At 36.3% G+C, this 25,106-nt stretch overlaps 2 protein-coding genes and 1 long non-coding RNA gene across 5 annotated transcripts; 2 read left to right on the top strand and 1 right to left on the bottom strand.

The window, feature by feature from the left end:
* Window positions 1-16: 16 nt before the first annotated feature.
* Window positions 17-4,234, top strand: LOC105669213 (facilitated trehalose transporter Tret1-like). The gene is made up of 4 exons (XM_012362046.2): window positions 17-1,411; window positions 1,728-2,295; window positions 2,379-2,577; window positions 2,914-4,234. Exons 1-4 carry the CDS (start codon window positions 1,345-1,347, stop codon window positions 3,532-3,534), a joined length of 1,455 nt encoding a protein of 484 aa, XP_012217469.2. The 5' UTR covers window positions 17-1,344; the 3' UTR covers window positions 3,535-4,234.
* LOC105669246 (calmodulin-lysine N-methyltransferase-like) lies at window positions 4,226-24,933 on the bottom strand. 3 transcript variants are annotated; one of them, XM_012362105.2, is made up of 7 exons: window positions 24,571-24,933; window positions 6,726-6,933; window positions 6,536-6,637; window positions 6,158-6,232; window positions 5,707-5,947; window positions 4,874-5,219; window positions 4,226-4,640 (listed from the first exon to the last, which is right to left on the bottom strand). In XM_012362105.2, coding segments are annotated over exons 1-7 (1,194 nt in total). In that variant the 5' UTR covers window positions 24,573-24,933; the 3' UTR covers window positions 4,226-4,420. The 3 variants fall into 3 exon arrangements, with proteins under 3 accessions (XP_012217528.1, XP_012217527.1, XP_012217529.1); XM_012362104.2 differs by lacking the exon at window positions 24,571-24,933 and adding an exon at window positions 17,524-17,684; XM_012362106.2 differs by lacking the exons at window positions 4,226-4,640; window positions 4,874-5,219; window positions 5,707-5,947; ... (2 more) ...; window positions 6,726-6,933; window positions 24,571-24,933 and adding exons at window positions 13,120-15,543; window positions 17,524-18,736.
* LOC136999227 (uncharacterized) lies at window positions 19,062-21,541 on the top strand. The gene is made up of 2 exons (XR_010889602.1): window positions 19,062-19,192; window positions 20,320-21,541. It is a non-coding gene; the product is annotated as an uncharacterized lncRNA (long non-coding RNA).
* Window positions 24,934-25,106: the final 173 nt, after the last annotated feature.

Here is a 25,106-nt window from a genome sequence, read left to right on the forward strand (position 1 = left end):
TATGAAACGAGCTTTTGAGAAACATGTTTGTCATTAATTAAATATAATTGTAAATAGATAGATTGCAATTACAAAGAAATTTTTTTTAAATTAAGATTACAGACGCAAACTTTGTAAAATAATTTGTTATCACACATCTTTGGGGGTTAAATGTGAATTGACCATTTATAACAAATAATAATTAAAAATAATTCTAATTTGACTAAAAAATCTATAAATAAAAAAATGTGATATATATCTGCGTTGTTTGATATTATTTGATTAATAAATCGCATGATCCCCGTTGCGTTATCATGCGACAGATGCAAACGTAGGCATGTTTTTCATATCGAAATTAGCTCATTTCTCGCATCGAGTTGTAAGTTTGTCAATCAATTCATTGGACAGCTGCGTAAATTAACTCTCTTCCGTGATCCAGTACAATGCTACCGATAATAAATTATAGAGCACACCCGCTTGTGTATGTCGAAATGATTTAAAACGAGGCAGAAAACGCGATAAAGAAGATGTCATTCTAAGCTGAATTGACGAACAACTACACCAACATTTTTACGCAAAAAGGTGTTTTACGCCATGACAATATGATAGCAGTTGAAACATATGAAATGTTGACAATGATATCGATTTGAGTCGCAAAAAGAAAACTGAATTACAATTAAATATTAGTATAAATCTAAAATTTAAATTACATGCAAAAGATTTTTTTATATATTTATACAAATGATATTTAATAAACTATATTTAATAAACAAAATCGATCTGATCGATTAAAACTATTATCTGTAAAATTTAAGAAATAAAGAATTTTTTTCAAACAACTTATACATGTATTAAGATTATAAAAAGAAATAAGCAAAATTAAATTTATCACAAATATTGATACAAATCGTCTGATATCTTTAAGCGATTATTTAGAACATTTGGTATTTATATACGTAGTCAAAGAATTCAATCATACATTCAACGCAATCTTTTTCTATTCAATCCTAAAAGAGTGTTTAAGCAGGGAAACCGATGATATGTTCGATAAACTGAATTGTTTGATATGTACACAGAATATGCGTGTGTCCTTTATTCACGTGTCTTCATCAGCGAATGACGACGAGATAAGGATGCCCCTTCCGACGAGAATTTTCGCGCGATTAGCGATCACTATAAATCGAATTAGAACTCGTACAACGATCGAGTAAACGACGAAGCGGGATACTGTTCTGATTGTACCAATGCATTGGTCCTCCACCATTCGTAAAATTCATCTCTTCTCGATCCTTTGATCGAACCCACTCCGATAATAACAAAATACATCGCCGGTGTGGCCGTGCTTTTTTGTAAAAACGACGTGCGATGGAGAAGCACGAAAAGTCGCTGAAGGAACCAGGAAAGCTGCGGCAATTCCTCGCAACGGTAGTCGGTGAGTTGAAAAAGAAAAAATTCTTTTCTTCTCCGTTCTTCAAGAAATAACAAACCTTGTATATATGATCCATATCTTCCAATAAATAATTAGCATTTGAGTGCGAGATAAGATTGATCTCTGTGGTGGAAAAGTAATTTTATTCCTTTTTCTAATAAACTTTTTTGAAAGTCCATTAAAAAATAACTAATGGTTCCTTGACGACAGTCCTTAAAAAAATATAAAAATTAAAAGAAAAAAGATTAAAGATGATTGAAAATTGAAATATACCGTTACATATATTACTACCATTTGTAATGAACCATGTTGTTCGCAGTGAATCTGTCATCGTTGTGCTATGGGATTATGTTAGGATGGCAGTCACCGTTTGCTCCGCAACTGCAAAGCCCATTGCCACCTGTAGGAAGCGAGCCAATGACAGACGACGGTGTGTCCTGGTTGAGCGGCATTATGTGTCTGGCTGGGACCGTTGTAACTGTGCTGCTCTCGGTAATACCTGACAAATTCAGTCGCAAGAGATTCGGTTACGTGCTGGTGATACCGATGACGCTCTCTTGGCTGCTGATCATTTTTGCCACCGAGCACATACACATCTATATAGCGAAAGCCCTGTGTGGTATCGGCGGTGCTGGCATGTTCTTCCTTGTGCCGAATTATATTTCGGAAATATCATGCGACAGCATACGCGGCCTCTTGGGAACTGTCATGATATTCTCCATAAATGTAGGAATATTAATAGTTTACATCCTGGGCGGCATATTGTCTTTGCGTTCGTTCGCCATGGTCGCGTTGACAGTGCCCGTGTTGTATCTCATTGCTTTCGCCTTCATGCCGGAGTCGCCGGTCTATCTGGTGCGTCAAAACCGTATGCACGATGCGATTAGGTAAAAAAGGAGTAGAAAAATAAATACCTACACATTCTTTTTGAAAGCATTGTCTGAACAAATGTTACGATTTGCTGTACTAGATCCCTCAAATGGCTGAAAAGTAAAGACAGTCTGACGATAGAACAAACATTGTCGTATCTACAGTTGGAAGTTAAGAAGGCTACATCTACGAACTCTGCCAAGCTGTCTGATCTATTTAGAGACAAAGCGACAATCAAAGGACTGATAATTGTCTTGGGTTTATTCGGCGGTCAACAATTTTGTGGAATCACTGCAATGGTAATTATTGATAACTGTTTATAAATTTATTCGTCAATTTTTCACATCAAATTCTTACCTAATTCATGCATTCGATGCGATACTGCTCCCATTAAGCGTAAAAAAATGATGTAGTGTCATAACAATATAAGAAAGAAACTTCTTATGTTAAAATCTATGTATACATGGCATGGTGATCTCATTTCCTCAATTATAATTATGATTTATTATTGCATATTAATAAATGCAGAAAACAAAAATACTGAAAGTTGAATCAAGCGAAATACTTTAATCTCGTTCTCTATTCACAATGAACTTTTATCTTTATAAAAAGATTTTTTCTTATTCTCTCACCAGATCAATTATACGGAAAGTATCTTCAAGATATCCGGCAGTTCATTAACGCCAAATGCGTCGGCCATCATCGTGGCAGTCATACAGCTTTTCGGTACTTTCCTGTCCTTGTTCCTGGTAGAGCGTGCAGGTAGACGGCCTCTACTCCTGATATCTTGTGCAGGAATGTTTGTGTGTCACTGCGTGATCGGCACGTTCTGCTATCTTCAAGACCTCCAATATGAAGTATCTGCCTACGGTTGGGTACCGGTAACAGCATTGTCTATCTTTGTGGTGGCGTATTCTCTGGGAATGGGTGGCTTACCCGTCGTAGTGATGTCGGAAATATTTAGCCGCGACGTGTCCAGTTTGGGTACGATTGTGGGATTGACCATGGGCTGGACTACCTCTTTCATCGTAGTCAAGATCTTCGCCGATCTCATCACTTTACTCGGCATGTACGGTTGCTTTTTTCTTCTCGCCACTTCCTGCGCGTGCAGTTCCTTGTTTTGCTTTGTATTTGTGCCAGAAACCAAGGGACGGATGCGCGAAGACATCGTGGATCAACTCAACGGTGTACAATGTACAAAGAAAGATGTTAAGCATGTAATCGGGACGGATTCAATGCACGCAGCAAACGTGTAAAAGTTTTATCTACACTATAAAATGCTTATATGTTACAATGATATTTGCATCTAAAAGCACTGCAACGGAAAAAAAATTAATTAATGTTCTTAATTACGCAAAGTTTCACATATTTCTTCACTTCATACTTTTAGATGCACTTCTTTAACATATATACAGATTCTGTACATTTTGTTTATAGTATAGTTTTATAAAAAATTCGATACTGTCAGTTTCTCAAAGATAATTTCTTATACTGAAAACGAGCTAATATAATTTTTATTTATACTTTAATGTTTATTAGCAACTTAAGACCTTTGAAGGAAGCCTGCTTTAGTATTTATTTTATATGTTGCGTAAAATGTTTCTCTGGTATGACTTAATATTACGAAAATGAAATAATTAAGATATACGTTTCCGATAAGTCTTAAGAGGAGATGAGTCTCGTATATCTTTTAATTGATAAACTTAGTTAATAAGTATTATCGTTTGAAATTTTATTTATGACAATATGTCGTACATTATCTGGCAAGTGCGCTTTATAAGTGAAAAAGTAGAATTTAGAATAAATCGATACGTAATGTATGATGCAATGTTGACGATATTGATAATGTTGATAGCATCCAATTGATGGTGTAAATGAGAATATATAAATGCTGGTATACAATACTATTATTAATGTAAGAAGAAAAGTTGTATAAAAAGATATGTATATATTCTATCATTTTATTAATTAATTTCTAAGTAATATTTTTTAAAATATAACAGAAATTATAATATATATAATTTGACCAAATAGTATCGAAACTATTATATTAATAAAGAATAATAAATTAATTATATATGTATAAATATTAAAAAGAATCGGGATTTTTATATAAACATATATAAAGTACAATTAAACTTTTCAATCATTGTCATTCATTCTCTTACGTACGTTCTTGTTTCCAATCTTTCTCTTCTTAAAAATAGTCGGTCCCTCCTCGTTATCACTATCACCGATATTAATCCGAGTGACAATTTTTTCCTTAAAAGTCCTTTGAACAAGTGGCGGTTCTGCTTTTGCAAATGTAGGTAGCAGTATCTGTTTCTGCTTCGGCAACTGCAAGTCTACTGGTTTCTTTTTGCTAAAACATCAAACGTTCGATGTTTAGATTTCGTGAAATATTGCATAGGAAATGACTTAGTCTTTCGAAAAATGCATACAATCTGAGCTTATACACACAAATAAACAAACAGTGTATATTTTAAGAATTAAGAGCAAAATTGTAATACGCGAGATAAATGTTGTTAAAAAATAGCGCAGTACCTTGGCTATCGGAATAATATTTAAATATTTATATAACATTCAAATATTTACATTGTCTCCACGACTTGCCAGGATCCATATGGTTGTGGTCTCTCGGGTACACTGTAGTCTCGCCAATAAGGTCGTTCCTCTTCGGTCGTTTTTTTCTTAACTTCCACGTCTCCGTCGTCATCTTCGTCGTCATCTTCGGCATCGTCTTTTCTAATGGGTTTTCTCAACTCTTTCATCCTTTCCCTCTCAGCGTTGGCTCGTTCTTCTTCGAGAATATCCGCTTTCTCGATCGCTTTCTCCTTCTCCAATTGTTTCATGAGTTCTCTTTGCAGTGCCTCTTCCTTCGCTTCTTCTTCTTGTTCCACCAAGGTCATATACCCTTCTTCAGGAGGTGTCCAAACCGACTCTAAAGTATCGAATAATATTACGTGATATTGTCGTACTTGATAGATATGCGGCAAATAAAATATATCAAAATGTGATATTGTACGATATTGCGACTAGATTTAGTTTTAAGATTTAATACTCTATATTAAAGTGACAGATATCAAGGAAAGATACGACTATGAATATAGCAATTCAACAAAATTATATTGAATACAAAATAATATTGAAATTTTTTGTTCTTGATTACTATCTTTGTGCATAATAATTTAAAAAAAAAAAAACATTATAAATAATGAATAGAAATACGCAAAAATATAGAAATTATATAAATCTTAAAAAGCAAATACACACTATTTTCTTGTAAAGGAAATTATTGGAATAATTAGGAGAAAATGAGATATCAATGCAGTGTTGCACACCCAATAAAAAACATCCACAAATGTGCAGATATTCGAGACATCTAGGCGAGCAAAGAGATGAAGAAAGTTCGACAAAGGTACACGCACCGTTTGTTTCGATGTGCCAATAGTAAGTGTATCCTTCGGGACTGAGAGCTTCGTACCACAGTTTCCTGACGGGTGCGGTTGTACGATCGTCCTCCTGGGTCTTTTTCCCCTTTCCCTTCACTCTACTTGCTTTACTCTTCCCAGGAGTCCTGTTCTCGCCGCCCTGTTGTTGGATCCGTGGTAACGATGGCGTGCTCCTTGACAAAGTCGCGGGGTCACAAGGATCCACCTTCGGCGAGAACTAAAAAAATTTCGGTGGAAACTCGTTTTGCACAAATCAAATTTTCTTACAAAACGCAGACATGTAATCACGGATAGCTAGTCTCTCTTCCGCAAATAAAATAACGATTTTCACTCTCAATCTTGAGAATAAATATAGCAAACTAGATAACTATTATGCTTTATCAATAATTGAATAATTGAAAAGATAGATTGGAAAGTCTATTCTCACCTGTTTGGTGTTATTTTTGAACCTTGGTATTGTATCTGGAGCGGCTGATGGCAGATGACCGCAGATTTGAGGCGCCTAACAATATACGCACAATATGAATATTAAACATATTAATATTAAAATTAAAATATATTATTTAGATAAATAGATTTATATTCACATTTGTGCAATAAACAGAAATATGAGAGAGAGAGAGAGAGAGAGGGAGAGGGAGAGGGAGAGGGAGAGGGAGAGGGAGAGGGAGAGGGAGAGGGAGAGGGAGAGATCGTTCTCATCTTCACACTATTTCTAAAAGTATTTTTTAATCTAATATTGTTGGGTTTTAGCGTGTGTAATGTGTAAAACTTTTTATTTAGCAAATAATCTGGAAACACTCACTTCTTCCGTTTCTACTCTATTCAGTTTCTCCTTAATGATATTTTGAGCAGTCATATCTCGTGTGTTATTCTCGACATCCTTCAAGTAAGCAGCCATAGCCGCCTGCAAAAAAAAAGAATACGAATGCTTCGCCTCATGATTAATATTACATTAATATATTCTTAATTATTATTGTGCAACAAAAACGTACATTTTCCATCTTCTTGATGTCATCTTCAAATTTTTTGTTCTGTTTCGCCTGCTTGGCACTATTCTTGTGGATCTCCTTGAGCCGTTTGCTAACATTTTCCTTGTGCTTTTTACCACCCTCGTGAAAGTCGATACTTGGTTTATTATCAGCGATCCAACACTTGCAGAAGTCGCAAAACTTGCGACCCTGGGACTTCCAATAATCCGCCCTATAATTCATTACAACAACCAGGATGACAAAACACATAAATATCAGTATGAAATGACAGAATTTACTGCAGTAATTGCGTGCAAATTTAAATACAATAAATATAGTATCTTTGTTTTATTCAAATTTGTAATAGAGTATATTTTTAAATATCTCAACTTTAAATACTGCATGGAACCTTGCATCGATTAAGATTTGTATTTTTGTAAATCTTAAGATTAAAGTGCACACGAAGCGGAATTGTGGTCGAAAAAGTTCTATTTTCAACGCCATCGATCAATCGAGTGAATTATTCAACCGATTGCGGTACGTGCCGTCTATCTATCATAAAAAAAAATGTGGACAATGTTTTCTCAGATTTAGAAGAATGTTTTCTCCTTCGCACCGCGATGAGAACGCATTAGTTGGCAATTAGTTTGCGACCTACGCAGCCTTGAGCGTCACTCGACCTTTGCATTATGCCTTACTTGTGAGTAAAGGACTCGCAAAGACTCGCTGAAAATCGTCGAGATTTGGGTCAGATGGGAACTAAAGAAGACGTATATCTATGTGAAATCTATTGAGATTACAAATGTATGTTTTTTAAATCTTCTATAGATTTTGCATTTTTTATTTAGTAATTTAAATTAGATAAGAAATGGAAAAATTAATATACTTGAATCACGACAAAATTTACCAACGTTACCAAAATTTTTAGTATCATAAATTTTATCGCAAAATATTTCAACACTCGCAATTTTATTTTACCTTAATTCTATACGTTGTTCATTTGCACATGTTGTGCGACACACCCGACATACAAATTAATTCCAGTGAAAATCATATCATGTTCTTTCGTAGTTGAACAAAGGTCTAACGCGTTTTTTAAACAATCACGCTCCAATACTAAAGACAGAACTACGTCTAATAATTATCAGAAAACAAATTTTCACATTGGGAAATAAGTCGGTTTGATAATTTTGCTAACAATAAGATGTACGAGCAAAAATATTTTTAGGTAAAAATTAATCTGATCATGATAATTTGTAACTTTCATATAACAATTGTTCACCTATTATATAAATTTTTTATAACTTTAAAAAACAATTTTATTTCAAAATATATATCTATTTCAATTTTTCTTAGCTAATAAAACGTTACGATTTTACTCTATATTACCTCTTTAAATGTAATTCAAGATTAAAGAAAAATTAAAATGTAGAATAATTTTGCGAATTGCATGTAAACATTCAATGTATTCCCCGATAAAAAAGAATGTTATTAGACAGTGGAAATTTTCCGACTTGGTTAACTGGCAGCAACGAGCAACTTTCGATGGCTAAACGGGTCAATTTATCTCAGATTGTTTCTTTTCGTTGAGTCACCCGACAAAACTATCGTAAATAAAGTTTCAACCTGTTGCTGTGCCAAACAATCTTGTCACAGAAATTTGCTTGGACAATAAACGTATCTCGCAGATGCTCGTCTCTATTATAGGTATTTCCTCGCCGTGCTCTATTAACGCTTTATCAAAGTTTTATAACTGGTATTATAACTCAATCTAATTGTAACAAACAGTGATGAAAATAGCGTGAAAGCTAAAAATAGATAGCAGAGCAATTTTGAAAAATTTAGAATTTGGAATTCTCCTATTTTCAGAAAATAAACTTTACGCTTCGTTATATAAGGAAAAAAAAACCAATAGATTTCTTTCGCCAATTTTCAGAATCTTCAGTGAGAATGGCAGTTACTAGGTGCGCAACTAAGTTTCCGGGTTTTACACATGGATGGCGCTAACGATACATGTAGTCGATATACATGTCTAAAGTTGTGTTTTTTTATTAACTTGGACATCTGTCAACAATAACCAGTCATAATACCAACAGATATCGCAACGCAAAAATATTTTTTCTAACAAGAAAGATGTCGAGTTTTGTGCCAAATAAACAGCATTTGCGGGAAGCTTTGCTTTTCTGCTTCAACTTGAAACAAAATGCAGCTGAAGCACGTCGTTTGCTTGAAAAAGCCTACGGCGAACATGCACCATCGAAAACTACCTGTGAAGATTGGTTTAAACGCTTCAGAAGTGGCGATTTCGACACTGAGGACAAGGAGCGCTCCGGAAGACCAAAAACATTTGAGGACGCCGATCTGCAAACGTTATTGGATGAAGATGATACACAAACACAAGATCAACTTGCGGAGGCATTAAACATGACTCGCCAAGGTATTTCCAAACGTTTACATGCCATGGGAAAAATTCAAAAAGAAGGAAAATGGGTGCCGCATGAGTTGACTGAGAGACAGATGGAATATCGAAGAGCCACTTCCGAAATTTTGCTTTTGCGGCATGAAAGAAAGAGTTTCTTGCATCGAATTGTTACTGGCGATGAGAAGTGGATATATTTCGAGAATCCCAAACGCAAAAAATCGTGGCTTTTACCTGGCGAAGCATCAACATCGACGGCACGGCCAAATCGCTTCGGAAAGAAGACAATGCTTTGCATTTGGTGGGACCAGAAAGGAATCGTGTACTATGAGCTGCTGAAACCGGGCGAAACTGTCAATGGGGATCGCTATCGACAACAATTGATAAATTTGAACCATGCATTGCTCGAAAAACGGCCAGAATGGGACACGAGACACGAACGAGTGATATTGCAGCACGACAACGCTCCGTGCCATCGCACTTCCATCGTCCAGGACACCATCAAAACGCTGAAATGGGATCTGCTACCGCACCCGCCGTATTCACCAGACCTGGCCCCTTCCGATTATCACTTGTTCCGGTCGATGGCGCATGGCTTGGCTGGGCTACACTTGGCCAATTTCGAAGAAGTGCGAAACTGGTTGGATGAATGGTTTCGATTCAAAGACGCATCGTTTTATCGTCGCGGTATTCATGTATTGCCAGAGAGATGGCAAAAATGTGTAGCTAGCGAGGGACGATACTTTGAATAAATCGTTTTTTGTATTTCTCTTGAAATTTTCCATTTTGCATTGATAAAAAAAACCCGGAAACTTAGTTGCGCACCTAGTATAATAAAAAATTTCAAGAAATTTTATGAAAAACTGATCTCTCCAGTTCATGCTGAAAATAGTAATTGTATAAAGAGGATTGACCATAACTTTTCCTCCCGAATTGTATAAATTGCTGCCATGTTGTTACGAATTTGGGTATCTATCTGGCAGCATATATCAGATGAATAAGTAGACATCGTCTGAGACGGGTCAATGAATATTCATCGAAATATTGTGGGAATCTCAAGGATGGGATTTAATCCCTGGAGAGTGAATCGATTACAATGTTCCGCCGTATAACATTAGACGATAGTTGAACTCTAATTACGTATCTAATAATCCAGAAATAAACTACACATGTAGAAATTTTGAACAATTATAATAGAATTGTAATAAAACGTAACTATGTAAAGCATATAATTTAATAAATCGCACATATTCTAATTATATAAAATTATAAAACAAATATATTAAATTTACACTGCAGTTGTCAACGCTTAAATTAAATTGATTCTTTTCCTTGTTTTAAGATAATTTAAGATCTAAGCTTTCGAAACTCTTATCAATAAAATTTAGAATTTTCATCATTAAAGATAAAATTAAAGTTCCGACAAAACAAAATTCTCTAACTAAAAAAAAGTTAAAACTGATTATACTTGTTATACTTGATTATCTTTACGCAAAGACCGCCCCAATTAGTCTTGCCGCGAGACGTAACAAAGGGGGGTCGTAAAGTAATCGGCAGTCGCTCGACGAAGGGCCGTGCTGTGTTATTTCTGGAGAATTTCTAGACGCGCTGTGTGCGTTTGTATGTGTTAGTAAACGAGAGTTTAAATGATTCGATGTCAGGATAAATATTATTAACACGTGGCGCACCGTGCCATCAGTTTCGTTCGTCAAATTTCGCTTTTCTGCGATACTTTGAAAAATGTGGCGATCAATCAGCATGTATCTTTTTGTATGTTGCAACAAACGTTAATGACGTCCATTAGCGGTCATCTTACTAATAAATATTGGCAGTGGTGGTTGCCAGCCACTAAAACTATTTTCTACCAGTCATCGTCACTTGAATTTTTCATAAATTCAGACGTCTAAAAAAGCGCCTGAGTAATTTAAGACAATTGAAACGATTGATATAGTCAATTATTATTAAAAGAAAAACGATGACATTTTGAAACGTCGACCTAGTTTTTCGCACATTATTTGACTTATCTAAATTCCTTTTATAAGATTTTCATGTGTAATATGCATTTAAATCGAATTTTCTTTCGCGTTAAATTAACGCTGTATGCGGAATCATGTGATAATTGAAATATTCGTTCCGCTTTAACTAAAGATTAAATCGCAGTCGTTAAATTTAGGATTCAATATAGCGGACGCTGGCTGATGACTGTGCGATTAATTCATTCGCGAGCTTTTTATGAAACGAGAAGGTACTTGAGAAGACTCTCTTTAAAGTCAGATACCGATCAGCTGTTTCTTTTGTCGCGGAACAACAGAATGCACTTGTACGGTCAATGCATTTATACACTTTAAAATGCCGTAGTTGAAGGAAAAATCTATTCCCATCGACATAGAAATCACTTGTAGACGCAATGGAAATTGATGTACTGCGATTGATCAACTCGCACATACGCGTGGTTATGCTGATTTTAATGAGACTACGACGAGGAAAGTGTCTAATTATACAAACGAATCGCTGACGCGTTTCCTTTTTATAGCTCTTCGTGATGGTGAAAATAATTACGAATGTTGTAAGTGGTAACATGAGACGTCTAGATCCAAAAATAACGCGTGTAGATTCTATAGATATTAACTCACAATTAATCTTCGCTGAATAATTATCGTCAATGCCGAACATCATTGCTTCACATGACAATGATATCTTAATATAGCAGCTAAGGATTGGGTAACGATAGTGACATGTTTTATCAATTTGCACCTGTCTGGACATCTGGATGAAATAACATGTGCAAAATATTTGCGTACTTGAACGATGAACAATGTGAATTTATAACGCCATTGTAATCGTTACGACGAATTGTAGTTTTCTTTAAAGATACCTTTTTATCTCGTTTTTAAACAAGTGTGTTGGCGCTGATAAAAAATAAGTAGTAAATGTGCGAGATACGATCAACGAGGCAATTTCTGCGTAATTTCCACCGATCTCACCGGATTTAGAGCAATCAAATTTATAACATCATGTCCCACTGCACGAAATAACATGTAGAACCAAACCACGCGTATATCGTCGGATAATAAAATAAACGGCAAACGGTATTACCCGAGATATTCTAGAGATTGATTTTGCTTTCCTAAGCAATTTATTTGGCTGTATCATTCGTCACGGAACGCAGATGCTAATCGCATCTATCAGGGCTTTCATTTTTAGATTCTAGCAATCGGATGTAACCGTCAAGCAAATCGAGGTCTCGTTGTACTTATTTTTGCAAAATTAAGAATCGTATATTGCGTCGTAAATTCACGTTATTCATCGAGCAAAGTGGTACATTTTCCATCATCATCAATTTCGCGCTTTGTTTCGTCAATCTCGAATTTTATTCAAATTGACCATTGAGATTTTTCTCGCTTTAAATATAGATTAAAAACAATTAATATTTTACATTTGCATTTTATCTTTCAATATCTGTTGATATTTCATCTTATATTTATTGCTTAAACGTTGACTGGTAGCTCTTGAAAACGCAATCTATTATTGGATATTTTACTTTATTTCTGGGACATAATGCGTTGCGCGCAAGTCGCAATATAGAACATAAATCGTTAATGTGAGGTCAGAACTGTGCTCAAGTCGCTCTTTTAAAACTTCTTAGAGACACCTGACTTAATCTAACTTGACACTAGAAACCAAGCAGACGGTCCCGCAACGATTGCGTCAGGTCCTGGCAAATGTGCAGAAGGAGGAAGAGACGGATGCTCTTACGTACATAGTTGATTACAGACGGGATCGTGGCGAACGAATATATCATAGCTATTGCAGACAGAGGAAGACAGGATGCTTGGCGAATGTTAAATAGTGTTATTTATTCTGACGTGCCGCGTGATCGCGCAGTTGTAGATTTGTCGTTTGCCGTTTTTATCATCACGCGATCCAAGCCCAAAGTGACGGTTGTATTATATCTCTTTGTTCAAGAGATATGCTAACACAAAAAAAAACGTGGTACACTTTGAATGAAAATAGTTTATTATCCTGGAGATCCTCTCTCGCGCATAATGCGCATAATGTACACAAATGGCTCTCTCTCTCTCTCTCTCTCTAGAGGCTACAAAGGGACCGTAAATTCTCCGTCTATGTGGATAGCCATTGATACCTCCGGAAAAATCGTTCACTATAATAATTTCAATCTTGAATGCAAAAAAAAGAGACAAATTAGAAAAATTAGATAATCAATTTTTCACATTCCAAATGTAACAATTTAACTTTCTTTTATTTATTATAGGTAATTTCTCGTCTTTCCACCTTGCATAGAGAGAGAATTTTAATGGACACCCCTCTAATCTCTATATAAGGAAGTACATAATTATAAAAGTTTGGCCATTCTGACTAGACTTAACTATACGTATTGGTCTTTTGAGATAACGGGTTCAGAACGTGATTGGGGATACTTGAGGAACACTCGATAATTCCTTTGTTACAACATGTAAATGTGTACGAATCTTGAATAAATAAATAAATTACTGCAATGTACAGTACGAACAAGGCAAAATCGACTCCTACATACCTATATATATATATATATGTATAGTACGAGCGTAATAATTAATATTTCACTAACATTTAAATCTCATATTTTTCACTGAACCAGTAATGATTAAAATCCTACTTTTCTTCATTCAACTTCACTTTCGATTAGCTCGAAATAAAGTGTTATCTCTTCGCTGATGACAGTAATATATTCTTTAATTTATCCAAGATTACTTTATAGAGATGCCTTTAAGCGCAATTTTACGATGAATTTACCGGGAACGATACAGTCTACCAGTTATGGCTCAGCTATATTTAAACACTATTCGGTCTCTCTACGATTGGTCCTGGCGGCTGCGAAGGAACTCGAGAAGCATCTCGAGCTATTAGTATCGAAACCTTAATATGATCGATAAATTGCTAGTGTCGCTTTGCCTTATGATTACGCGAAATCGGTTGCTTTTCTCAAGTTTCTATCCGGTTCGATATATAAATATAAAATCAGGTACGCCTGAGAAAAGTCCTCTTCATTTGATTAAGAACCACGTTTCACCGCGCCGTGCCTTACGGATTAATTTGTCATTTATAAATTTATCTTGAAAGATTAGTAGTGTTGTCACAGGTAATATTAATTTTCAATCACTTTGATCAATTAAAGCTTCATTTTGTATTTAATATAGTCTTCATCCGATACTTTGACAAATATGTCTCAAAGATAATCTTAAGCTAAGGACTTTGCTTCATCGGAAGATGTTAAATTATTCGAAAGTTTCCACTCGTTAGCAGTGCATACGTACCACTCGTATATGTTACGTGTGTAAAATAGTGCCAAAAATCTCACCTGCTGTGAGTGAAAATAATATCTGCAAGTCGCACGATACGTTGGATTAATTTAAAGCGAAGGATTATAGTTCGTTGCATCATTTCGCGTATTATTTGTCGTAAGTATTAGCGCTACAAAATATCCGGGAAATAAAAGAAACAAAGATATATACGTTAATCATACATAATGAATTTCAAATAAATAGACAATTAAAAGCATAAATATAATTAACATTTGTACTTTGAAATAAGCATTTATCCATAGATATCGGATATCTACTGTGGATACTGTGGATTGAATTAGTTAATTACAGGCAAAGGTTGACTATACATATTCAAGCTTATCGAGCGATTCTCGCACGTCGCACATAATATGGAAACCTTGCTTATGAATCTTTTCCGATAACAGCGACGATGTGGAACGATGCGTACAAACGGAAAATCGATTCGCGAGTGCATGTGAACGCTAAATGTTTCATCAGACGCACTAATAAAAAACTGACCTAGACATTGCTAGACAACATAGAGGCAGTCCAGTCTCGTCTCAGGCATCTTTAGATATGTCTTATTGTAGCGAACACATTTCTCTTCGTATAATTCTATTATGTGTGCGAACAAAGTACACGTGTGTTAGAAAATATTGGCATGTTCACGAATATATTTTCACTCCTCGTTGAAACTCTCATCCGGTTGATCGTCTTCGTCATCGTCAATCGAGCCTGATCATCCGGGCGGCGTTTTCTTTTGTTTGGTGAGCTCTAGCAATACCGGATAATGCAGATCTGGACAGTATTCCGGATTATTCTCCAGCAGTTCCAGATGTCTCGACCACACCACGTCGTCGTAACGTTCTGTCTGTCGCGCTATGAAGCCACGTTTTATCGACGCCTCAGCGAATTTCTGGAATGTCGCGCCGCGTCTAGGCGCCATCACGAGGGCTACCCCATCATCGGCCAGCCAGCCGTAGATGGTCTCCACCAGATCTTGTCGAGCGTCGTCAAAAAAGAGGCAATCAGCGCTCAGTATCACGTCGTAGAGACCCGACGGCAGTAGCGCGTCCTCGTCATCGTCAGCCATTCGGGTCTACATCGAGAAATCCAGACTTCAATATCACTTGAAAAATCAAATCAAATCTGAAGAACGATAGATTTGCTTTGTATTTGCAACGAGTGAATTAAAAACAAGAAGGGATCGAAGAAATTTCATCACAAGTGCCAGATACAGCGAAAAGGTGTTCAATTATTCAACGTCGAATTTTTCAGATAAAATCAACACGAGTTTTCGCGTAAATGAACAAAGTCCTATCTCTCTGTTTTGCAATTCATCTCGACAGATTATTGAACAATTTTCGATTTTCATTTGCCGGTTCGCTTCTGATCGGTCTCGGCCAAGCGGAAATTTCCCGTGAAAAAGATGTCAATTACGCGGAACGCTGCGAACAACCGGAAGAACACAGAAGCTACATTGTGGAGACTACCGGAAATGGAGCTGAGGTTTAACCGGAAATGTCCGAATGGTGCGTCTATATATCTGAGCCGGGCATCACAACAATCACACGGAGATTCTACGTTTCCGTATGGCTGTTTTCCGATACATGTTTATACCATGGGGAATACAGAAATATATTTTTTCCCGCGTTGTCCTTTTTCACATACGAGCACAAAAAAGTGTGAAAAATTAGAAATGTGTTAAATTAGAAATATTAAAACAGTACTGTAAAGTCTTAATTTCCAATAAAAATAAATCAAACAAAATACACAATTATACATAAAATGGTACTGAATATTCCGTGTAGGGAAATTCAATTCATTAAAATTAATTTCAATATTTTATCCGATCTCTTGAAACTCGAGTTAAACTTTTATTCGACATAATCTAGAAAAGCGTGTAATTTTTTTCCGAGACAGTCAACTCTGCCATCGCAGAAATACGGATTAGTCGTCGTCGCACGATCGTGGATCGTTTTCATCCACTGTTTTCCATCGATCCTTCATCTATTCCAGGATTGTGCTTCCCGGTTGCATTACGCCCTCCCGAGAAGGCCTCAATTTTTCTATTCATCGATCATCGCAATGACCGCGATGACTCATTGATCGTGATGCGACCAGCGACGCGCCGCCGTCAGGACGTAAAACTGCGAAGCCGGGCGTGTCGATATCCGATGATCCGTCAATTATGGTTAGCGAGCTCATCATCGTCGCTCTTGTTACCGATGCGGATCACGTCAGAGTCGGAGTTTGTGAGACGCGTTATTCGATCGCGACTTGGACGGCTAGATTGAATCTTGCATTGCTCTGTGCAGCGATTAATGAAACACAAAGTTGACCCTTGAATTCGAAATTGATGTTTATCGTATGTAATCTTTTCATCGCAATACGATACAAATTTACAATAATTTACGTTACTTTTCTATATACTTTTAGTTAATAAGATGATAAACTTTTTATATTTAACGTAAATATGTATACAAGAGTAAATAATAATGTCTGCGTCATGTGATTTAAAAACAAAAAGAAACCTCTTTTATTAACTTCTTCAATATTTAATTTCCGATCTCTTTGCGACCATGTGTCATTGCTGAAGCATTCCTGTCCAGACTTCCTGTATGACGTTCCGACGTTGCTTTGAGAGTAAGCATTTTTTTATGTTTTATGTATTTTAATACGCGCTCGCGGTGCTCTGCTCAAAAAAATCTAATCGTATCGAAATATGGCCTATTAAAAGGCAATGAAAGCATGTTTCGTATCGGAGAAGGAAAGAATGCTGAATTAATACTGGCGACACAGCCATAAAGACAGACGCATTCATAATGTAAAATTTGATTGAGAAGTGAGAATTCTAAGGAACCATAAAATGCAGAAGTGATCCATTAATTAAAGAAAAGTCTTCGATTTATCGAGTATCTGTTCGAGATCAAATTTAGAAATTTCTTAATGCAGTTTCCATTAATTCTCGTTTGTTTGTTCGCCGACTAGATAAGATCTCAATGTGTTATTTTAATCGCGCTACTGTAACGAATTGAAATTATCGATCGCTCTTCCAAAATAAAATTTGGACATTCACCTTAACGCGATTGCCATTGACGATCGCTTGTCTGAAGGTCTTGGCAGTTCGGGCCCATTGCAGGACGCCGCACTCCACCAGACGCGTCATGTTGTTCCTGGCAACGATGCAGCGCACATTATCGATGCTGGTGACGTTGCCGTCCGTGAGCGTAACGGCGCTAGGATTGCAGTACTTGGTGGCAAGCACGCCGGCTAAACAGCTCATGCCGCCACCGAGTTCAAGGATATTCCGGTTCCGGCAAAGACCACGGTTTCTCAGCAGATAGTACGCCAGACATTCCTCAGACGGCCAGACGCAAACGTTGCCGGTGTTGTTGAAGCCCATCAGCTCACTCGCCGTGAAGCACTTGCTTATTCGACGTATCTGCACGCCGTACCATTGCCCATCCAGCTGAGCCGTATACTCGCACCAACTCGATTCGCCGTCCGCTCGCGTGTTTTCCAGCGGCGTGCACTTGAGCAGACCGAGGCTGGTGAATCGTCTGACCGATACTTCCTCGCTGCCGATCGCCTCCGGCGAGCCGATTAGCGCCCTAGCCAGAATACGCCATCGACGTTGAGCGCGGTTGCTCTTCTTCGAGCTGCGATTTGTTTCGGCCAAGGGTGTCTCTCGATGAGGCAAAACTTCCTGCGACATGTCGCGTACATCGATCGGTACACATCGGTAATATACACCTTCTTCCAGATGCGAGATTATTCCAGAGAAAAGATGATATTTCTCGCTTGTTACTCTCGACTGCTACAGTGGACCACTCTTCGGTTCTGATGATTGCATATGAATGTTTATAAACGATACGATTTACGAAGCATTGCATCAAGTACTTTGCTGGCTTTGCGAATCAACCCTCACTTGGTCCCGGAGTCGCGCTGCTGCGAACCCGTTGAAGGCACGTGGGAGCGACGCGTGGTCCTCTTCATCGTTGGTGAACGGTTCGGTTTCCAAGGCCTAGGCAAAATCTCCCGCGACGCTGTCTCCTTCTTCCCGCGATCGGTCCATACGAACCACCAAACGCATATTTTCTTTCCGACGGTGTTTCGTCGCGGGGCTGCTCTCACCCGGCAAGGACGAGAATGGATCAAGACCCGGACCAAGACTAAAAGCACCAAGTCAAGTTCTAACTCGCACCACGCGGACGATGAGCGTTCTCCACGCGTCGGGTCAGCGCTTGCGCGCAGCTTTTCACTTCGCTCCCTCTTCCTCGACAATTTTATGCGCGATCCTCCTCCATCTACCTTCTGCAACGTCTTCGGATATTTCCCGACAATGTCAAGTCTCTCGTGCGTATATCTCACACTTTCTTTTGGCGCGTGCGTTCAGACTCGAGCGACTGCACGCGACTCTGAATTAGCTTGAGCTTTCTGCAACGTGAGGCTCAATGGCGAATCGAGCTCATTGTCAGTAACAGAGATGTTGTGTAATTCGCGAAGCCAGATTGAATCGTGCTGCGACGAAAATTCGTCGGAGCTTCTCGAAGGAAGGTTCGATGGAGATATGTTGACGGACGATTTATTATTCAAACAAACAGGTTATCATCAGCAATAACATAAAACGTTATCGCTTGCGCTGTTTCCTCATTATATGTCAAAAAGCGAATTATTAGTATTTTCATCGTTCGCTATCTTAGTAGTGATGAAAAGAATAGTGTAATCGTGAGGCAGATGAATTTGTAAGTAATTCAAGATTGTATGTGTTAGTGCATATGTAATCAGTGACAGAGAAATGCAGCAAACAATACAGTTTTGAAAAATATGTATTATTTCATATCAGATTGCTCTCGTATTGTATTTTATTCAAAATATTACAAATATTATTATTATATCCTACTAATGACAACGGCGTTTACAGCTTTGCTTGGCACATGTTCAATGTTATAATTATTTCTCTGCTGCCAGCTATCGTATCGCAAGTTTTATTTCCTATTTTTACGTCGCTCCTCGTTCGTTAATCTACCAAAGCTACGAGTGCTATAATTCCTCGATAACGGAACGCGAAGAGTGTTCGACGAGTGTTTTACTTCTCAAATTTTAATGATGCGTCAACTTTTGTCTGTTGATAAACATACGTAACCAACTATATAATCCTTTCGCTTTAAATTTTCTTTCACAACTTGTATTTTTATGTCTCACAGCTTTCGTAAACTGTATATTTCGTCGGTTTATTCGTATCTTTTAATTTTTCACTCGTCCTTGGTTCTCTTCAAAAAAATTTGTTTCTCTTCAAAAAAATAAAAAAAATTTGTTTGTAGCTTTTGAAAGCGCTGTATTCACAAAAAAAATTATCACTAAAAAATCGAAAAATCACCGAAACCCTTTTATTCTTGCTTTTATCGCTTTAAGTGTTAAGGATAATCTCTTTGAAAATCTTTCAGCAGGACTTTCACGAACGATAAAAAATTCTAGATTAATTAATATATAAGGCTCTAGTGCTTGACAAAATCAAATAAAATCAGTAGGAGCGTAAAAAGCCACAATGTTAGTTCTTCGTGCGCAGGTTATAATATATTCGTTAAAAATATTTACATCAATCCCAACTATTTTATTACCGAACAACAATTTGGTTGAAAAAGGATTATTAATACGTCTTCCGCATCTTTTACTTTATGTAATTATTGCGAGCAAATTTTACTTCTTAATAATGTACACTGAAGAAGGCTTGATGTCAGGCAGAAACGTTTGATGTAAACATTTTTAACGAATATATTATAACCTTCGCACGAAGAACTAGCATTGTGGCTCTTTACGCTCCTACTGACTTTATTATTGTAAATCTAAAAATGCCATTCTAACTTTACAGAGATTAATAATAAAGATGAAAAAAGACGGTATTGAATACTGCTATCATATACGGCCGGCTTATCCGTGTGTCATAAGCTTGATTTCAACATCGTTACTATACATCCAAGTTGGTTGGCTTCGCGCATTGCGCCAACATGTAGACATTAAACTGTCAGTAAACTAATATTTAAATCTTGGCTGAAATTTCTGCACGAGCGACGAAAAGCGCATATGTTAATCGCTTTTTAAAAGTTGCACCTGAAATGGTGGTGCTACCGCGCGTTTCGTTTCATCCTCAACAACAGGCAGCACGAAGCACAATATTAATAAAGTCGCATAGAATTTAGCATTTTAATTGTTCCTAATGTAAAAAAAGTATGTTAAGATTGGTGCAAAGAGGGAAAAAATTGCATCTTTAGATTCACACCTTCACAAATAAATTGCAATATGCAATCAACAGTTACATTTCTATCTTACATGGAACTTGCTAATACGAGTGAAATTCAATTTCCTCGGAAAGATATCGTCAAGCCAGGATAAGCTTTGAAAATCGATTTTATCGTTGCTTGCTGAAACTTATATATTCATGCGGCACTCAAGCGTTATTCTATCCCTTTATGTAGCAATTATACGTGGTGAGCGTCATCTTATAAATATAATTGATGACTAGTATTGCTTTTATCGTTTTTGCGTTTAGTCAACGCGGAACAGAATTGTCTATGAAAGATGATACTGAAAGAAGCGCTAATTGTAAATGCATGTTCCTACGCTTACAATTCTTCACATCTCCGTTGTATTATCGCAAACGGCTCGGGTTTCTGGTTCCATTAGCGATTTATTCAACGAGACGTGTGTCAAAACTCTGTCAATGCTTGCCTAGTTGATCCAAGTCCATTAAGCTTTATTCCCGTTCTCGGGAGTCAACTTTTTAATTATTTGCAGAATTCTTTGGGATTCGCGCGCGACGTTATATTTATATCTTGAGAAGAGTCATTGGTCGTTTCCTGCCGCGACACATTCAATCCGTTCCGTCGTAATTATAGCGAAATCGAACTTTCAGCGGTCAATGACACCACGTCGTGAACGGATTCTCTTCCGATGTACAATTATATAATTTTTATATATGAGACTTGTACGTTGAAACTATAAAAATAGGCATCTAAAGATCTCTACAGATGAAGAAAGCTTGTAATATTTTGTGGCACAAGAATTATTATATTCTAATAAAGAAATGAGAGAAATTATGTGTTTGAAAAATTAATTACAATAAGTATAAAAGATTAATCAAACTAAAGAGGTTCTCTTGTATGTTCTCTAAATATTTTCAAGAATCAAAGATGTGCGTCGATAAATCTCAATAATCATAAGAGCTTTTAATTATATATATATATATATATAAATACTCATTTTACGTTTCAAAGGACGCAGCGATGGAGTTCTATTAGACACGATATCCTATATTCGAAATCGAAATCAATATAATCCCATATACTTCTGGGCGCAAATTCAATTTTGTTAAAACAGAAGGTGGTACACCGTTGATCTCTTTGCGGAACGACAACGCTTACAATTCTGCATATATTCCTGCTGGCGCTTATGCAACTACACCGGCGAGACTACGGGCACGTACATATCTACTTTACATTGTTTGACACAAATAGAATCCAGTGACAGTGGCACTCGCGGTTTTCCTCACGTGTCAAGTCTCTAGGCGCTACGACAAATATAGATCTTCTCTGATATATCTAATAACACGTATCTCGTGATTCAAAAATGGATTTCCATTATCCGTGATAATATATTCTATTAATATTCTTTATTATATTATTTATATGCATTATTCTTATATTATTAGATATTTCAAATGCAACATCCTCCACGTGTGAAGATCAAGAGATACATAATCATTGCATTACGGTCATAGATTATTCGTTTCAACAATAAGTTAATTTGTTTCTGCGAAAATAAAATTTCAAGATAAAAGTATGCTCATCGGTTAATGAGCTCCAAATTCACATAAACGTCTGGAGCAATCAGTATGTTAGCGATTAAATTTCTTCGTACCGCTTTGATTATGCGTACTCGAAATATCTCATCTCTAAAGTGTGCATTCGCGCCATGTGCATTCGCGACTGACGCAAGATGTGCAGCGGTGATACTATTATTTGTACCTACGCAAATGTGCTCAGAGAAGATACGAACACAAGCAAGCGCATAGAGACGATTCGATTTAACGGAGCCGACAATCGAAGCGTGAATGCAAAGAATCGCCAAGCGTCAACCATTGACAGTTTATAACTTTACAGTATTAATTTTGCGATAAAAATAATACGTAAATTTATGTAAATTTAAAAAATAGGTATTATAAAAATTAGGTATATTATAAAAAATAGGTATTATAAAAATAGGTATCAAAATAAAATCAAATCGGTGAAAGAATCTGCATTGGAAAAAGAATATCTGGTAGTTTTTTTTTACTTTTACCGTACAAATTTTGCTTAAATAATTAAATGTTTTGAAAATAAAAATACAAATAAAGTTACAAATGTCCAATGGCAGTAAACTTGAAAAATTGCAGGAAATTGTTAAGAAAAGAAAACTCTTAGGGGGGGAAAAAAAAAAAAAAAAAAAGAGAGAGAGAGAGAGAGGTAAAAGAGGAGCAAATGAACAGATCGTTGCAATGTAGACGCGGCAAGACGCTATTGCGACGTTTCTGGCAAGGACATCGACGCAATGCATCTAACATAAACGTCTCGGGTCAAGAAAATTACATGACGATATCAACTATTTCGTTGGCAATATCCTGGCAAAAAAGAGCCAGGGATGGTCTTTTCCTTTCGATGAAGTAACAATCGCGTAAATGTAAGAGAACGATTGTGTTGGCCGATGACGAGCGCCAAATGCCCCACATTCGTTTATTAGGAACAAACAGGCAGATATGAGGAGCCGAACAATAAAGCCGTTCGCGAAGCATCGTTCTATGCAACTCAATACAATTATAAGTACTGTTATGACAGATGTGCATATATAGAAAGATGTTTAAATTTATTAGATCATCAGTACATACTTTGTTGCCATTATTTGTATTTAAGCATCAATACCGATATATATTATGACACTAATATACTGATACTAATATATATAAACTAAAGAAATAAATTTCTATAATAATAAATGTTTCAAAAATGTAATAAAGATAATCTGAATTAAGTTAATGAAATCCCTATCCTTATTGATAGGTAATCAAATAATTTCACTTTTAATTAAAATCTATTTAATTTGAAATCGTCTTTAAATTAACCGAAAAATTTATTCCTTCGTTGGATTTTCGCGAAAAAAATAGCAATTTAAAATTTCTCAAAAAACATATGCTTATGGTTGTATGCTTATGCACGGTTTTTAAGACATACTGTGTATGCATTTATAACAGAGAAAGCTCCGCTTAGATGGTCAAACGATTCTAATTTCGGTATACGGTTAGCACGTGGCTTTATTATAGCAGAGTGGATTTATGCACGTGAGAATCGACGAGATAACGCTGTACACGCGTCAAGGAAGTTATATTTTTAGCAGATACGGGGGCTGCGGCCGTAAGTTATATTCGCACAGTAAAATAAAGATATAATAAACGGCCAATGAATAGGGTTGAGAGGTATACAATGAAATAAAATTAAAAATGCAGATCAAGTACCACGATCAGAGGAAAAACTGTTCTTCGGCGTAGCTTTCTTTAAATCAATCTTGTTCTAAGTAACAACTTTAAAAAGCTAGTAAAACAATTTCAAGAAAGCGTTAGCAAATCGACGAATAACTCTATAATATTTATGTAAATAAGAAGAAGAATCTTTCATTGTATTATTTTTTATAACACCTACTGAGAAATTGCCTGTTTTACGCACGTGCGTAGTATAGCGATATTATAAACGAGACATTTTGTTGTATTGAGTATATTATTGTTGTTGCAAATAGCGTTATGCTGAGAAAATCTCTTGACAGACATCTTAGTACTGGAGAAAGTGCTCATACTTAATATCTTTTTATATTTAAAATAAATTTTAAAGCAATTTTTATAAATATAGATACGTTAACATTACAAATGTAATATTTGCAAGAAAATTATATATTATATAAATTATCATAATTTCAATCATCAAAATTTTTATATAATTACACAATGGTAGTAGTTGTCCATATGATTCCCATTCGAGCTTAATTTACAAAAATTTCTTTATTTATATAAAATATAAAGAAAAAGGTTAATGTTACTCACATTGTTGTATCTCAGCCGACGATATCTCGCTGATACTTCACGAATGGTAGAAGAAGGATCAATTCAACACTCCACTAATTTCTACCAATTTTCCAAATGAACACACAAAACACTTGTAATGTTTTAAATACATAACCTCACAATTCACAATAAAAATCGTTGCGTTTACTGATTACCGCACTTTGCTAGTACTACGTTAAAGACAAAAAATACAGTGATACACGAAACATTTCGTACCTGATTGATTTCAAATCAACACAGATTTTTTTGCAAATAAATCTATAACAAAATAACGTTTAATACATCAGAGAGAGAAAGCAGCCATCTTGACGAACGTATTGGTTCGCAGCGCCAACTGCATTTACAAAAGTAAAACTGTATATAAAAACGTAATTACCATTTGAGTTACGTCTCGGTTAATAAGAGAATTTGAGTCTCGTCTCTAATAGGGTTTGAATCTCGAGTTTGAGTAGAATGTTCTTGAGACTCGGTTGTGATTATAGTATTACGAGTAAGTTTGAAGATTCGATTAAAGA

This window comes from Linepithema humile, chromosome 4 (genome assembly GCF_040581485.1).
Source record: "Linepithema humile isolate Giens D197 chromosome 4, Lhum_UNIL_v1.0, whole genome shotgun sequence".
NCBI lineage: Eukaryota > Metazoa > Arthropoda > Insecta > Hymenoptera > Formicidae > Linepithema > Linepithema humile.